Source organism: Phacochoerus africanus, chromosome 11, assembly GCF_016906955.1.
Source record: "Phacochoerus africanus isolate WHEZ1 chromosome 11, ROS_Pafr_v1, whole genome shotgun sequence".
Taxonomy (NCBI): domain Eukaryota; kingdom Metazoa; phylum Chordata; class Mammalia; order Artiodactyla; family Suidae; genus Phacochoerus; species Phacochoerus africanus.
In genome coordinates, this window is record NC_062554.1 from 108536791 (window position 1) to 108552157 (window position 15367).

Here is a 15367-nt window from a genome sequence, read left to right on the forward strand (position 1 = left end):
ATAGATGACCCCTCGAGCCTAAACCTTCTGGGGTCGGCTCTGGAGAGGATTCAAACCCCTGCATGCCCTCTCACTGTCTCCATCTCAGTGAAGAGCGAGTCTCCTCTCCATCCGTTTGCAGCTGACTCTGCATTTCCCTCTCTTTCCGTCTCCACCTCTGCCTCCTTGCCCTGGATTTCCTAAGAGAGGGCGAGGATGGGTCACCACCTTCAGCGGCTGCTCCCTGAGCTGGTGCCCGCCCTCACTGCGTAGGCAGATCCTGCGGGCGCCGCTCCCTCCTCCCGGTCGCAGGGGGCGCTGTGGGGCGAAGTGGACGCAAGTGCCAGCAAGCACCGTGCCCAGGCTGGACCTGCGGGTCACCGGGGAGCGCTAGACGGCCGCGGGGAAGGTGACCGTACGCCTGGTCGCTGGGCTTGGAGGTATCCCGGGCCGGAGCCGGGGCCGGGGCCGGGCGGGACTGCAAAGAGCCATGGCCAAGCAGGCTCCGGTAAGAGGGCCTCCCTCTCAGGACCGGTCCTCGGGTTCCGGCTCAGCAGGCCGGCATCCTGGGGTCCTCGCGGGGCGGTGGCGGACGGGTGGGGCAAGGTCTTGAAGGGTCGCGTTAGGCTCCGGGTATGGGGTCTGGACGCTGACGGAGCCGGTGACCGCCGCTCCTGGGGCTCGTCGATAGGCAAAGCCCTAAACAAAGCCGAACACAGAACTGGCCAAGTCCAGCGGGGGCGGGCGTGCGAGGGAAAGGATCAAAATTGGTCTGGGGCCGGCTATGGGTGTTATAGTTTAACCAGTTTTACATTATGGTTTTTGAATTTAGGACAAGTATTTTAAAAGATTTAAGATCCCGAATGGTTGAATGATGGTTGGCAGAAGATTAAATGTCAGAATTTAATGCTAAGGGGTTGAAATTTGTGTTGAGTGTAAGAAGGAAGGAGACTATGTTGGAAAGCTAGGAGAGGAAATGAAAATCTAAATGGGTAAACATTATTTGATTATTTCATGTTTTGTTGAAATCGAGGTTTTATGTTTCTCTGCATTTTATAAACCTAGATATTGAGTCTTTGTGCAGGTTACTAAATGAATTCATGAGATCATCACTTTTAAGTTACCTTTAACAGTCAACAAAAATAATAATTCCTATGCCCAAATAAATAAAAGACACGTAAGAATTTTATAGCAAAAATTATAAATGCAGGCATATCTCGGGGGTATTTGGGGTTTGGTTCCAGACCACTGCAATAAAGCAAATATCACAGTAAAGGGAGTCACCAACTTTTTGGTTTCCCAGTGCATCTAAAAGTTATGTTTACACTGTACTATATAGTTTATTCAAGTTTGCAATAGCATTATGTCTTAAAAAGCAATGTACATCCTTAATTAAAAATACTTTATGGGAGTTCCTGTTGTGGCTCAGAGGTAACAAACCCCACTAGTATCCATGAGGATGTGGGTTCAGTCCCTGGCCTCATTCAGTGGGTCAAGGATCCATCCTTGCTGTGAGCTGTGGTGTAGGTTGCAAACACAGCTCAGACCTGGCATTGCTGTGGCTGAGGTGTAGGCTGGCAGCTACAGCTCCAATTTAACGACTAGCCTGGGAACTTCCATATGCTGCAGGTGTGGCCCTTAAAAAAAAAAAAAAAACACTTTATGGCTGAAAATACTGTCATCTGAGCCTTCAGCAAGTTGTAATCTTTTTGCTGGTGGAAGGTCTTGTGTCCATGTTGATGACCGATGGATGATCAGCGTGGTGGTTGCTGAAGGTAGGCATGGCTGTGGCAGCTTCTTAAGACAACAGGGTAGTTTGCTGCATCCATTGACTCTTCTTTTCAGGAAGAGTGCATTCTCTGTAGCATGCAATGCTGTTTAATAGCAGTCTACCGAGTACACTTCCTTTCAAAGTTGAGTCAATCCTCTTGAACCCTGACACTGCTTTAGCAACTAAGTTTATCCGAACTTCTAAAGCATTTTTTGTCATTTTCAACAATCTAAAATCTAAATGGAATCTTCCCCAGAACTAGATTCCATCTCAAGAAACCACTGTCTTTGCTCATCCATAAGAAGCAACTCCTTATCTGTTCAAGTATTGTTATGAGATTGCAGCAATTCAGTCACATCTTCAGGCTCCACTTCTAATTATAGTTCTCTTGCTATTTCCACCATATCTGCAGTTACTTCCTCCACTGAAGTCTGGAACCACTCAAAGTCATCCCTGAGGTTTGGAATCAACTTCTTCCAAACTCCTGTTGATGTTGATATTTTGACTTCTTTCCATGGATTATGAATGCTCTTCATGGCATCTAGAAGGATAAATCCTTTCCAGATTTTTTATTTACTTAGGTCAGATCCATCAGAGGAATTGTTATCCATGGCAGCTGTAGCTTTAATACATAATAATCTTAATAAATAATCAGATTTGAAAGTAGTAGTTACTCCTTAATCCCTGGGCTGCCGAATAGCAGGCAGAAAAATAACAATCTTGTACATCACCAGAGTTCTTGAGTGACCAGGTGCATTATCAATGAGCAGCAGCAGTAGTATTTTGAAGGGTATCTTTTTTTCTGAGTGGATAGGTCTCAACAGTGGGCTTAAAATACTTGATAAACCGTGTTGTAAACAGATGTGCTATCATCCAAGCTTTGTTGTTCCATTTCTAGAGGACAGGCAGAGTTGATTTAGCATCATTGTTAAGGACCCTAGAATTGTCAAAATGGTAAATGAGCAGTGGCTTCAACTTAGAGTCACCAGGTGCATTTAGCTCTCAACAGGAAAGCGGCCATGTCCTTTGAAGCTTTGAAACTAGGCATTGACTTTACTCTCTAGCCATGAAAGTCCTCGAAGATATCTTCCTCCAATATGAGGCTGTTTTGTCTACATTAAAAATTTGTTGTTTAGTGTAGCCGCCTTCATTATAATTACCTTAGCTAGATCTTCTGCATAACTTGCTGCAGCTTCTACATCAACATTGCTTCACCTTGCTCTTTTATGTTTAGGAGTTGGCTGCTTCCCGTCAGCCTCATGAACCACCCTCAGCTAGCTTCACACTTTTCTTCTGCAGTTTCTTCACCTCTCTCAGCCTTCATAGAATTGAGAAGAGTTAAGGCCTTGCTCTGGTTTAGGCTTTGGCTTAAGGGAATATTGTGGCTGGTTTAATCTTCTATCCAGACCCCTGGATAAAAATTGTATCAAGAATAAGACTGTTTTGCTTTTTTTTTTTTTGTCTTTTGTCTTTTTTGTTGTTGTTGTTGTTGCTATTTCTTGGGCCGCTCCCGGGGCATATGGAGGTTTCCAGGCTAGGGGTTGAATCGGAGCTGTAGCCACCGGCCTACGCCAGAGCCACAGCAACGCGGGATCCGAGCCGCGTCTGCAACCTCCACCACAGCTCACAGCAACACCAGATCCTTAACCCACTGAGCAAGGGCAGGGACCGAACCCGCAACCTCATGGTTCCTAGTCGGATTCGTTAACCACTGCGCCACCACGGGAACTCCTGTTTTGCTTTTTTATCGTTTGTGTTCAGTGGGGTAGCACTTTAATTTCCTTCAAGAACTTTTCCTTTGCATTCACAACTTAGCAAACTGGCATGAGAGACCTAACTTTCGTCTTGTCTCAGCCTTCAACATGCCTTCCTCGCTAAGCTTAATAATTTCTAGCTTTTGATTCAAAGCCACTGATGTGTGACTCTTCCTTTCGTTTGAACACTTAGAGACCATTAGTGTTCACTTGAAACACTTAGTAATGTAAGGTTATTAAGTGGTCTAATTTCAGTATTGTTCTTTCTCGGGATTAGAGGCCTGAGGACAGGGAGAGAGATGGGGAAATGGCCAGTTGATGGAGCAGTCAGAACACACACAACATTTATCAATTAAGTTTGCTATCCTATATTGATATGGTTTGTGGCACCCAAAAACAATTAGTCAAAGATCACTGATCGCAAGTCACCATAACAAATATAATAACAATCAAAAAGTTTGAAATATTGTGAGAATTACCTTTTTGGTAATTCACTTTTTGTGACACAGAGACATGACGTGAGAAAATGCTGTTGGGAAAACAGCACCAATAGACGTTCAACACAGGTTTGCCACAAACCTTCAATTTGTAAAAAATACAGTATTTGCAAAGCACAATAAAATGAGTTATGTCTATAGATGGGAGATAAGTCAGGCCCATACATGAGAAGACAAATATCATAAAGATACTTTTCTTCCAAGTTAATATATAAGTTCACTGCAGCTTCATCAAAAGGGCAGTAAGATTTTTGTGAATTAGACAGAGTCTAAATTTCATTTGGAAAAAAAAAGGTCAAAAATATGATTCTAGGAGTTCCTGTCGTGGCTCCGCAGAAGTGAATTTGACTAGCATCCATGAGGGCACAGGTTCAGTCCCTGGCCTCGCTCAGTGGCTCAGGGATCCAGCATTGCCGTGGGCTGTGGTGTAGATTGTAGACATGGCTTGGATCCTGAGTGGCTCTGGCTGTGGTGTAGGCCAGCAGCTATAGCTCTCATTCGATCCCTAGGCTGGGAACTTCCATATTCCATGGGTACGGCCCTAAAAATAAAAAAAAAAAAATTTTTAAAAAAAGAGAGAGATAAACTAAGAGGAAGTATTTGTAGCCTAATGTAGTCAATTAAAACACAAATTATGTAAGGAAATCTTAAAAGTGAAAGAAATGACTCAGTAAAAATATAGGTAAAGGATATGAAGAGGCAGTTTACAGAACTAAAAGCAATGGTCAGTGGATAAAAGAATGGATTAAAAAGGGCAAAGTCTTGGAGTTCCTGCTGTGGCACAATAGAATCAGAAGCATCTAGGGAGCACCGGGACGCAGGTTAAATCCCCAGCCCAGCACAGTGATGTGGCATTGCTGCAGCTGCAGCTTAGCTTGCAGCTCAGCTTGGATCTCATCCCTACCCTGGGAACTCCATATGCCGCAGAGCAGCCAAGAAAAAAAAAAAAAAAAGATAAAAAGATAAATTGACCTGGGAAGATGACATATTCAATGAAAGAAGTTAGAGTTATTTGTTCCCATTTTTATTTTAAAGAAAGAGTAAAAATGAAAAAGTTCCATACTGTACACATGCATACATAGTTGGAGCAGGCAGAAAGAACAAGTAGAAGAGTTGGTCATGGATACCAGCAGAACCACATGATTGGAGTAGAGGAAGGAGCAGTTCCCAAGGAAGAAGCTGCCTAACAGACAGAAACACTGACTACTATAAAAAATATTTTAAATTGATAGGAAGAAACTGGGGTTTTGAAACAATTAAGACTGTATATGCATTTTTTCCTTAATTTCAGTTACCTCTGACTTTTGAGGATGTTGCCATTTATTTCTCGGAGCAAGAATGGTGGAACCTAGAGGCATGGCAGAAGGAGCTTTACAAGCAAGTCATGAGAACCAATTATGAGATTCTTGTTTCTCTAGGTAAGAAGTATTTAACTCTGGGTAGGTCATGAAACTGGTTCCTGTTAGAGGTCAATCAATCAATACTCCCGTTTGTCAGGGAGCCAGATTTTTCAGACATTAACTCAGAAAGTCATTTTTACCCCGTAGTCTTTTGTTAACGTCTATAAACCATGCTAATTCTTACTCAGAAGCAGACATTGTTACATGAGAGTATTTGTGACAGCATGTAATATAAGGTAGTGAGAGGTGACTACATATATGGCAGGGCTTTTAGTCTCTACATGCTCACAGGCTGCCCTGGTTTTCCACATGGACGCATGCCTAGCCTACGTGCCATGCTCTATAAAGTACCCTCTAAATCTTTAACCTAGGATGTCCCTACATGTCACCTTTTAGAGTGGTGTCCATATGCTTCAGAAAAGCTAATGTTGAAATTCCCATCGTGGCTCAACGGTAATGAACCCAACCAGTATCCATGAGGATTCAGGTTCGATCCCTGGCCTCACTTAGTGGGTTAAGGATCCAACATTGCTGTGACCTGTGGTGTAGGCCACAAACACAGTTTGGATCCTCCATTGCTGTGGCTGTGGTTGTGATGTAGGCCAGCAGCTGCAGCTCCAATTCGACCCCTAGCCTAGGCCTAGGAACTTCTGCATGCCACAAGTCTGGCCTTAAAAAGCAAAAGAAAAGAAAAGAAAAGCTAATGTTATTTTTCCCTGTAATGAGATTTCAGAAGATTAGGGCGTTTAATAGTTGTTTCTGTATGGTTATGGTAATGGTAGTCTTTTCCATCTTTTTACTTACTTGATCTTTATGCTTTTTATTACTAAATATGACTTTTTAAAAAATCAATCCGGGAGTTCCCCTGTGGTAGAATGGGATTGGCAGTGTTTCTGCAGCACCAGAACACAGGTTTGATCCCTGGCGCACACAGTGGGTTAAAGGACCTGGCATTGCCACAACTGCAACATAGGTTGCAGCTGTGGCTTGGATCTGCTCCCTGGCCCAGAAACTCCATATGCCATGAAGAGGCCAAAAAAGGGGGAAAAAAAAAAAAAAAGTCTGTTGGGAGAAGAATCAAAATGAATGGTAATCTCATACTGAGTGAAGTAAGTCAGAAAGAGAAAAACAAACACCATATGACATCAGTTATATGTGGAATCTAAAATTTGGCACAAATGATCTATCTACAAAACAGAAAAGATCATGGACATGTAGGACAAACTTGTGTTTGCCAAGGAGGAAAGGGAGGGAGTGGAATGGATTGGGAGTCTGGGGTTAGTAGATGAAAACTCTTTCATTTGGAGTGGACGGGCAATGAGATCCTGCTATATAGCACAGGGAACTGCATATCTAATCACTTGTGATAGAACATGATGGAAGATAATGTGAGAAAAAGCATGTATATGACTGGGTCACTTTGCTGTACAGTAGTAATTGACACAACATTGTAAATCAATCAAAATGAATGATAAGGAGTTCCCTGGTGGCCTAGTAGTTAAGATCCAGCATTGCTTCTGCTGTGACTTCAGCCCCTGGCCCTAGAGCTTCCATGTGCCATAGATGCAGCCAAAAAAAAAAGAAAGAAAGAAAGAAAGAAAAGTCTCCTGCTTCAGTTAATTCCCCAAAGGCAACCACTTTTAACCATTTCTGTTTTCATTCTTACTGTGGTTTCTTCGGTCTGTCAGGCTTACACCCATTTTTCTTGGTTTATGTAGTTGAGGCAGCATTAATTCTTACTATGAAAAATGAGAGTTTCACTCACTTGTGATTTTCCTCTTCTATCTCTTTCTTCCCCTTCTTCCCAAATTTTGATAATTTTTTGATCCCTCTATTGGCTACTTTTTTTTTTTTTTTAGGGCCACACCCACTACATGTGGAAGTTCCCAGGCCAGGGGTCGAATCAGAGCTGTGGCTGCCTGCCTACACCACAGCCACAGCAATGCAGGATCCAAGCCACATCTTTGACCTACACCACAGCTTATGGCAACGCTGGATTCTCAACCCACTGAGTGAGGCCAGGGATCGAACCCACGACCTCATGGATCCTAGTTGGGTTCATTAACCGCTGAGCCACAAAGGGAATTCCCAGCTACCTTTTAATTTAAGTAATAAACTTCTAGATTATGTTCCATCAACTTTATGTCTCTTGATTACATCAGTCTATAAAGGTAAGATAATTATTTCTCTGACATTCCCTCTACTTCTGCCAGCTTCTGACAGCCATTCCACTTCCGTTATATTGCAGCATCTTTAATAGTTCTGTTACTTTCAGTTTCCATGATTAAGTTGTCCAGTCTCTATAGAGTGTTTCTAAAGCATTAATCCAAGAGAGTACATTGTTTTAATTGTTACTGAAGAGCCAATTAAAATAACTGAATCTATATATAAAGAAGAATAATCCTATGTCATTAACCCTGTGTCACCTAAAAAGAATGTTCCAAGCATCAGAATCAAATGGAAGTGAAGTGGTGTATCATTGTGGTTTTCATTTGTATTGCCTTAATGGTTAATCGTATTGAGCATCTTTTCATTTGCATATCTTCTTTGGAGAAATGTCTATTCAAATACTTTGCCCATTTTTAAAGTACGCTATTTGACTTTTTATTGTTTGTTAGGTTATAAGAGTACTCTATTTCTTTGGAGTACTGGACCTTTAACAGGTACAAGATTTGCATATGATATTTTCTCTGCTTCTTGGGTTGTCTGTTCACTTTTGGATGGTGTCCTTTGAAGCAGAAACTCTTAAGTTTCGATGAAGTCCAATTTATTTTTTTCTTTTGTTGATTGAGCTTTTGATGTCATATCTAAGAAACCATTGCCTAACCCAAAGTCACAAAGATTCACTCCTATGTTTCCTTATAAGAGTTTTATAGTTTTAGTGCTTATATTTAGGACTTTGATCCTTTTTTTTTTCCTTCTTGGATCTATTTTGAGTAAGTTTTTTGTTTGTTTGTTTTAGAGCCATACCTGTGTCATATGGAAGTTCCCAGGTTAGGGCTCAAATCAGAGCTGCATCTGCAACCTATGCCACAGCTTGCAGCAACACTGGATCCTTAACCCACTGAGAGAGGCCAGGAATTGAACCTGCATCCTTGTGGATACTAGTCATGTTCTTAACCTGCTGAGCCACAACAGAAGCTCCCTCAGTTAGTTTTTTTACATGGTGTGAGATAAGGATCCAATTTCTTTTGCATATGGCTGTCCACTTGTCCCAATACCATTTGTTGAAAAGACTATTCTTTCCATCATTGACTTATCTTGGCACCTCTTTGGAAAACCAGTAAACCACAAATGTCAGAGTTTACTTCGTTATTCTCAATTCTGTTTCATTGATCTGTCCATCTTTATCTAGTAGCAGTTTTGATTACCATTGCTTTAGGATCAGTTTGTCAGTATTGGGGCAGGGGGAGGCTGATGGTGTTTGGAGAATATTAGCAATACTAAGACTTTCACTTCATGAATGAGAGATATGATTCCATTTATCTAGGACTTTAAATTTTTCTTTCGACAACATTTTTGTGATTTTTACTGTGCAGATTTTACATTTTTTAAATTAAGTTTATTCCTACTGGAGTTCCCGTTGTAGCGCGGTGGAAAGAAATCTGACTAGGAAACATATAAGGTTGTGGGTTCGATCCCTGGCCTCTCTCAGTGGGTTAGGGATCTGGCATTGCTGTGAGCTGTGGTGTAAGTTGCAGACTCAGCTCAGATCCCGAGTTGCTGTAGCTGTGGTGTAGGCCAGCAGCTGTAGCTCCAATTTGACTCCTGCCTGGGAACCTCCATATGCTGCAGGTGCGGCCCTAAAAAAGCAAAAAAAAAAAGAAAAGAAAAAAAGTTTTTTCCTAATATTTTGTTCTCTTTGATGTTGTTGTAAATGGACTTGTTTCCTTAAAATTTGGGGGGGAAAATAATTTAAAAATATGCTTAGAGTTCAACTCAAATGAAGACTGAGAATAGTTGTATGGATTTAAATAAAAGATAGTTATTCCTTTTTTCATGAGCACAGCCTTGGAATTCTTTTGGGATTGAAGTCAGATTTCAGAGGTCTACTGAGGAATCTGGAACAGTGTGATTCCACATGTGCACAGTCTCCACATGTGCATGTCCAGTCTTCCATTTTATCCCTAAAGCACTTCCCAGCTAATCCTCTTTTTCTGATCTGGACCATCTACTACTCTCCCTTTAGCAATCCACGAGGTATATTTTTGATTCTTTTAAATATATATGAAAGATACTTTTACTTGAAAATACATAAACTTTTCTTATAGGGGAACAGGGTCATATACTAGGAATCTTACAGCTATTTTAATTGGTTCACTTCATTCATTGCAACCTCTCTTTCTGTTCTAGCAGAACTCAACTATGTTTTAGGCTGTGATTAGCACTGTCACTGGAAGTACTTCTCAGAATATTTTAGCTGGAGCTACCTACTTTGAAATTTCCTAAGGCAGTCATTCTAGTTCTTATTTTCACATACCCCCCCTTTCCCAGGATATCTCCAGTTGTCTCAAGAGTTGTTCCACCATTCTCAAAGCACACTACTGGTGAGTTTTAAGAAACCCATGACAAAATATATCATATATCTAGCAATATCTAGCAATGCTAGATATATATGGGGGACCAAGACAAAATTAAACACTCAACTCATCAAACAGGTCTAGGTAGATTAGGAAGCACTGTTATAATATGTGGGCAGTTTTGCTTCTCTTTGTGTAAACTTATCTGTTTTTTAACATCTCACATACCTTTTCCCAGGAGTAAATTTGAGAAATTTAAAATGACTCATTGTGCTTTATCAAGGAAACCAAACGACTCATTGTGCTTTGAATTTAGTGTTCAAGGAAACCACACTACCCTGTCTGACTCCTCTGTACAGGTGAAGGACTTCCCAAGCCAGAACTAATATCCTGGATTGAACAGGGGAGAGAGCCCTTCAGGAATTGGGGAGAATCACAGAAATCAGGAAATACAAGTTACTCCTCTACTGATGTGTATTTTGATCCAGTTATTGAGGGACAACTGCTTTGGGGTGAGTATTAAGAAATACGAGCCCTGTCCTTAAGAAATCACATTCAGGTTTCTTAGTTCCAATTATCTGATCTTCACTTCCTGTTTGACTGGACTGAGACTTAAATCTGTTATATTCTAGAGAAAGGCAGTGAAGCATAGTAGTTAGGATTGTGGGTTCTAGATCCTGAGTCTGGGACTTGCCTTTTCCAGGTGACCTTGGGTAGTTACTCAACCTCTTAGTATTTCAATTTCCTGACCTATAAAATGAAGATAATAAAAGTACTTACATTTTAGGATTCAGTGGGTAAATATATAGAAACTGTTAACATGATACCTGTCAACACAGTAAGAGTTCAGAAAATATGAGCTATTCTTAGTAGTAGGGTGGGGAAGGGAATCAGAGATTCATCTTTTGTTTCTCGTCATGGTGGGAGCATCTGAGATTTTTGGATTCGTAAGAGTATGTATTAAAATATGGAAAGAGGAGGAATTCCTGTCATGGTGCAGTGGAAACGAATCCAAGTAGGAACCATGAGGTTGCAGGTTTGATCCCTGGCCTTGCTCAGTGGGTTGGGGATCTGGCGTTGCTATGGCTGTGGCGTAGGCCAGCCGCTACAGCTCCGATTGGACCCCTAGCCTGGGAACCTCCATGTGCCGCGGGTGCGCCCTAAAAAGACAAAAAAATAAAAATAAATAAAAATAAAATAAAATATGGAAAGAAATTCAAATCGGAGCATCAGTCCAGGAAATCTTGTCCATAGTTTTGGTTTTTAGCTGCTTCTTTGAGGAGAGTAAAAGTTTTTCTAAACAAATTATTTCACTTTTACCATCTGTTATCAGTTCTTCCAAGAAACCTTTTTACAGGGTTGGTTGGAAGAGGGGTGAGGAGAGAGAAATAGTTGGTCTTGAGACAGCTCCTAGAGTATGTGGAAACATAGTGTTAGCCAGGGCCTGTGGGTAACACTGCCATCATTATTTTTTGACTCCAGAAATGTCTGCACACCCAGATGGCATGGATCTGGTGGTCCTGAGATCATAATAATGGTGAACATTTATAGAGTACTTGCAGCATGCCAGGTCCATGCTAAGCCCCGTACACACATTTACTCATAGAGTCCTCACAACAATCTTATGTAATACTCCATTTTACAGGAGAAGGAACTGAAACTAGAGATTACCTTGACAAAGGTTGCACAGTGGACAGGTGGATTTCAAACCCAGTCTGATTCCAGAGCTTAGAACCTATATTTCCTCTTTCAATATTATCCTAGGAAAGGTCTGTTCAGTTCAGTTCCAGCAGACTCTCACCAAACTCTTGGTCATGAAATTGACCCTCACCGAAAGGAGCGGCTGCTTTAGTTCAGTGAAAACTGGGCTTCCAGGCTACCTCAGGTCACCACTACTGGCGACAGCCTTGTCATGCCATAGACTGGAATACTGACTGAATTTTTGTTTTCAATTTTAGGAAGCCAGCAAGCTGTGAATTCAGGAGCAGCTCATTGCCACTTCCAAACAGATCCTCTCCAGAGCCAATGTTCCTCTGAACCCTTATTAGGAAAAAGTGAAGATGTTTCCTTCAGGCTCAACCAAGTCGTCATCCTCCTGAACCCACACAGGCATGATACATGGTCTCTAGTTCCAGCCGTCCACAGCTCCAGGAAACCCTCCCAAAGAGAAAGACTCCCAAGTCCCGGGACCCGGGGCCTCTCAGGTTTCCAGGAAATCTCCTCCGGGGGAGGCGTCCAACACCCTTGCCCTGTCTGTGGGGAAAGCTTTTGGCAGCAGAGCCTTTTAGAGCTACATCAAGCAAGCCACTCAAAGGACCAGCCACACAAGGCTCAGAAGCAATTCAGCAAACCAGCTGATGTACAGCAGGCGCGGAGCATTCCTCAGAGTCAGAGGCACTTCCGCTGTCCGGAGTGTGGGCGGGGCTTCCGCCGGAAGACGTGTTTGCGGAGCCATCAGGCGGTCCACGCGAGGGAGAGCCCGCTACAGGGTAGCGAAGGTAAGATGTGCAGTCACCATCTCCGCGCGGCGGAGAGACCTTCCCTATGCCCCGGCCCTGACGAGAGCGTTCCCGGGATTCCGCCCGACATTGAGAGGCCAGACTCCCGAAGAGAGAACGTCAGGGCTTCCGAGAAGGCCAAGCTTCCTCGCGCGCGTTCGGGTGAGAAGGCGGGCCTGAGCCGGATTGGCGAGGAGTGCGGCCTTGGGGCGGGAGGCCCGGAGGCTCTGGAGCTCGGCCCTGGCCTCGGCGGGGAGAAGCTGTCTGCCTGCAGCACGTGTGGCCGGCGCTCCTCCCGGCAGTGCGGGCTTGCAGACCACGCCCGTGTGCACGGCGCGGAGCGGCCTTTCCGACCTGCCGAGTGCGGCCGTGCCTTCTGCCAGCGCGGGCAGCTGCGCCGCCGGCGGCTGCACTCGGAAGGGCAGCCCTTCGCTTGCCCCGAGTGCGGCCTGGCATTCCAACTGAGGACCCTGCTGCGGGCCCATAGGCTTCGGCACGGTGGCGAGAGGCCGCTCTCCTGTGGCGAGTGCGGCCGTGGCTTCGCCCACCCGTGCAAGCTGCGCGAACATCTGCGGGTGCATAGCGGCGAGCGGCCTTTCGGCTGCCCCGAGTGCGGCAAGAGCTTTCGCCTAAAGGGCATTCTGAAGGCTCATGAGCGCACACACAGTCGTGAAAGGCCCTTCCGGTGCGGGCAGTGCGGCAAGGGCTTCACGCGGCCGTCCAAGTTGGCAGAACACCTCCGCGTGCACAGCGGTGAGCGGCCCTTCGGCTGTCCTGACTGCGGCCGCCGCTTCCGCCTTAAGGGACAGCTGCGGAGCCATCAGCGGCTGCACACGGGCGAAAGGCCCTTTCCATGCCCTGACTGTGGCAAGAGCTACCGCGTCAAGGCCGACATGAAGGCACACCGGCTGCTGCACGGCGGCCGGATGCCCTTCTCCTGTGATTGCGGCAAAGGCTTCGCCAAGCAGTCCAAGCTCGTGGAGCACATCCGGACGCACACGGGCGAGAAACCCTTTCAGTGTCCACAATGCGACAAGAGCTTCCGCTTGAAAGCACAGCTGCTCAGCCACCAGGGCCTGCACACGGGAGAGAGACCTTTTCACTGCCCTGAGTGCAATAAAAACTTTCGGGAAAGGGGCCACATGCTTCGGCACCAGCGCATCCACAGGCCTGAGAGGCCGTTCGCTTGTGCAGACTGTGGCAAGGGCTTCATTTATAAGTCGAAACTCGCCGAACACATCAGGGTGCACACAAAATCTTGTCATGTTCCCAGTGAGCCTGACGTTAAGAAGAGGCTCAGCCAGCTGTTTGCAATGATCGAGGCTGACTGGAGTTGAGGCCGAGTAGGGCACCCAATGTGTTGACATTGCCTGGGCATCCACAGCAACCGTGGCCAACCCCAAAATCTGGTAGACAGATTGTAGGAACAGGCCCCCCCCCCTTTTTTTTTTGTCTTTTGTTGTTGTTGTTATTGTTGTTGTTTCTTGGTCCGCTCCCGCGGCATATGGAGGTTCCCAGGCTAGGGGTTGAATCGGAGCTGTAGCCACCGGCCTGCGCCAGAGCCACAGCAATGCGGGATCCGAGCCGCGTCTGCAACCTACACCACAGCTCACGGCAACGCCGGATCGTTAACCCACTGAGCAAGGGCAGGGACCGAACCCGCAACCTCATGGCCCCTAGTCGGATTTGTTAACCACTGCGCCACAACAGGAACTCCAAGGAACAGGGCCCCTTTTTGAGGAAGAATGTATTACATCGTTTAAACCATCACTAGCTGTTGTTTTCTATCCATTGATAATAAGTATTTCTTCCTATCCTCTTAAGGAGTAATTCCTCCCCTGTGCTAAGCCAGCTCTAAAATCCAAGCTTGAATTTAGAAAGCAGGAAATCCCTCCATTACTGTTCTCAAAGCTAAAAGGATAGGGTGTCTATGCAGTGTCAACTCTACTTTTCTTTTTAGTATGACCCTAAGCAAGGGGTTCAACCCAACAAATTTTGTTGCAGACCTGATAATGATATTAGATTTAGTTCTTACTGATTTATTGTGGAGCTAATAGCAATAAAACAAGTCTCAATCATGGTTTGTTTATATGAATCCTGAAGTTTCACAGCAGGTTTCATAGCGATTATGCATGGTTACTCCTAAGGAAAAGCTGATAATTTCAGCACAATTCCATTAATTTGAGTTGAAGAAAGTAAAACTGAGGATGCTAAGATGTATGGGACTAGACTTTAGACAAGTGACTGGGACAGGAGGTAGACTGGGCAGATCTATAACACAGGGGCTGTTTACAGCTGAGAGTGAAGATTTCCAAGAGTGACTTTCTAGGCAGAAAATAAAGTCCTAAATTAAGACAAAATAACAAAGCTAAAGGCTTTGCTAGGGAGCAACACAGGCAACAACAGTTTCCTGTAGAGAGTTTTCAAGCAGATGGTAAAAGTAAACATAGTACAAATAGAAGTCCAGGAAAATACCCCATTTGTTACATTAGGTGAAGGTTTTGTGACCACACAATGTTTATGCCTCAGACAGTTGTTTTCCACCCAAAGAATTCCAAACTTTCACGGATTTCATGTTTCATGTAAAAGAATAGCTGATGTGAAATTCTGAGGGTGACAAGAGATGAGATGTCAGTAAACTGTGATAGATGTTACTATAAAGCAATGATGATTTCACAAATGTTTTTCTCTGGAACACTAGTTCTGAAAATATTCTGGGGGAAAAAATTATATGTCCGGTTTAAATAAGTAAAAGCTCCCCCCCACACACACAGTCTGTGACTCTTTAAAAGAAAGATACAATGTATATTCTGAATATATATTGCTCTTAGGATTCCTTTCTCCCCCACCCCCAAGAAGAAAGCACTGCGATCTTGTGGACATAGAATTCTGCAGGACTCATTTTGGAAAACATAGCTCAAGAAGGGTTCTGCCTCCAGCCAAGTAGC

At 44.1% G+C, this 15367-nt stretch overlaps 1 protein-coding gene across 2 annotated transcripts; it reads left to right on the forward strand.

Moving 5' to 3' along the window:
- Positions 1-310: 310 nt before the first annotated feature.
- ZNF786 (zinc finger protein 786) lies at positions 311-13872 on the forward strand. 2 transcript variants are annotated; one of them, XM_047753090.1, is made up of 4 exons: positions 311-487; positions 5293-5419; positions 10281-10433; positions 11880-13872. In XM_047753090.1, the coding sequence occupies exons 1-4, from the start codon at positions 470-472 to the stop codon at positions 13754-13756; spliced, it is 2175 nt and encodes a 724-aa protein (XP_047609046.1). In that variant the 5' UTR covers positions 311-469; the 3' UTR covers positions 13757-13872. The 2 variants fall into 2 exon arrangements, with proteins under 2 accessions (XP_047609046.1, XP_047609047.1); XM_047753091.1 differs by having other exon boundaries at positions 311-419.
- The last annotated feature ends 1495 nt before the right edge of the window (positions 13873-15367 follow it).

What these genes read in the sequence shown, in the direction of transcription:
- ZNF786 (XM_047753090.1), top strand. An exon ending in TGAGATTCTTGTTTCTCTAG is followed by an intron (nt 5,420 to 10,280) that starts GTAAGAAGTATT and finishes TCCTCTGTACAG; the next exon opens with GTGAAGGACTTCCCAAGCCA. An exon ending in TGAGGGACAACTGCTTTGGG is followed by an intron (nt 10,434 to 11,879) that starts GTGAGTATTAAG and finishes TTTCAATTTTAG; the next exon opens with GAAGCCAGCAAGCTGTGAAT.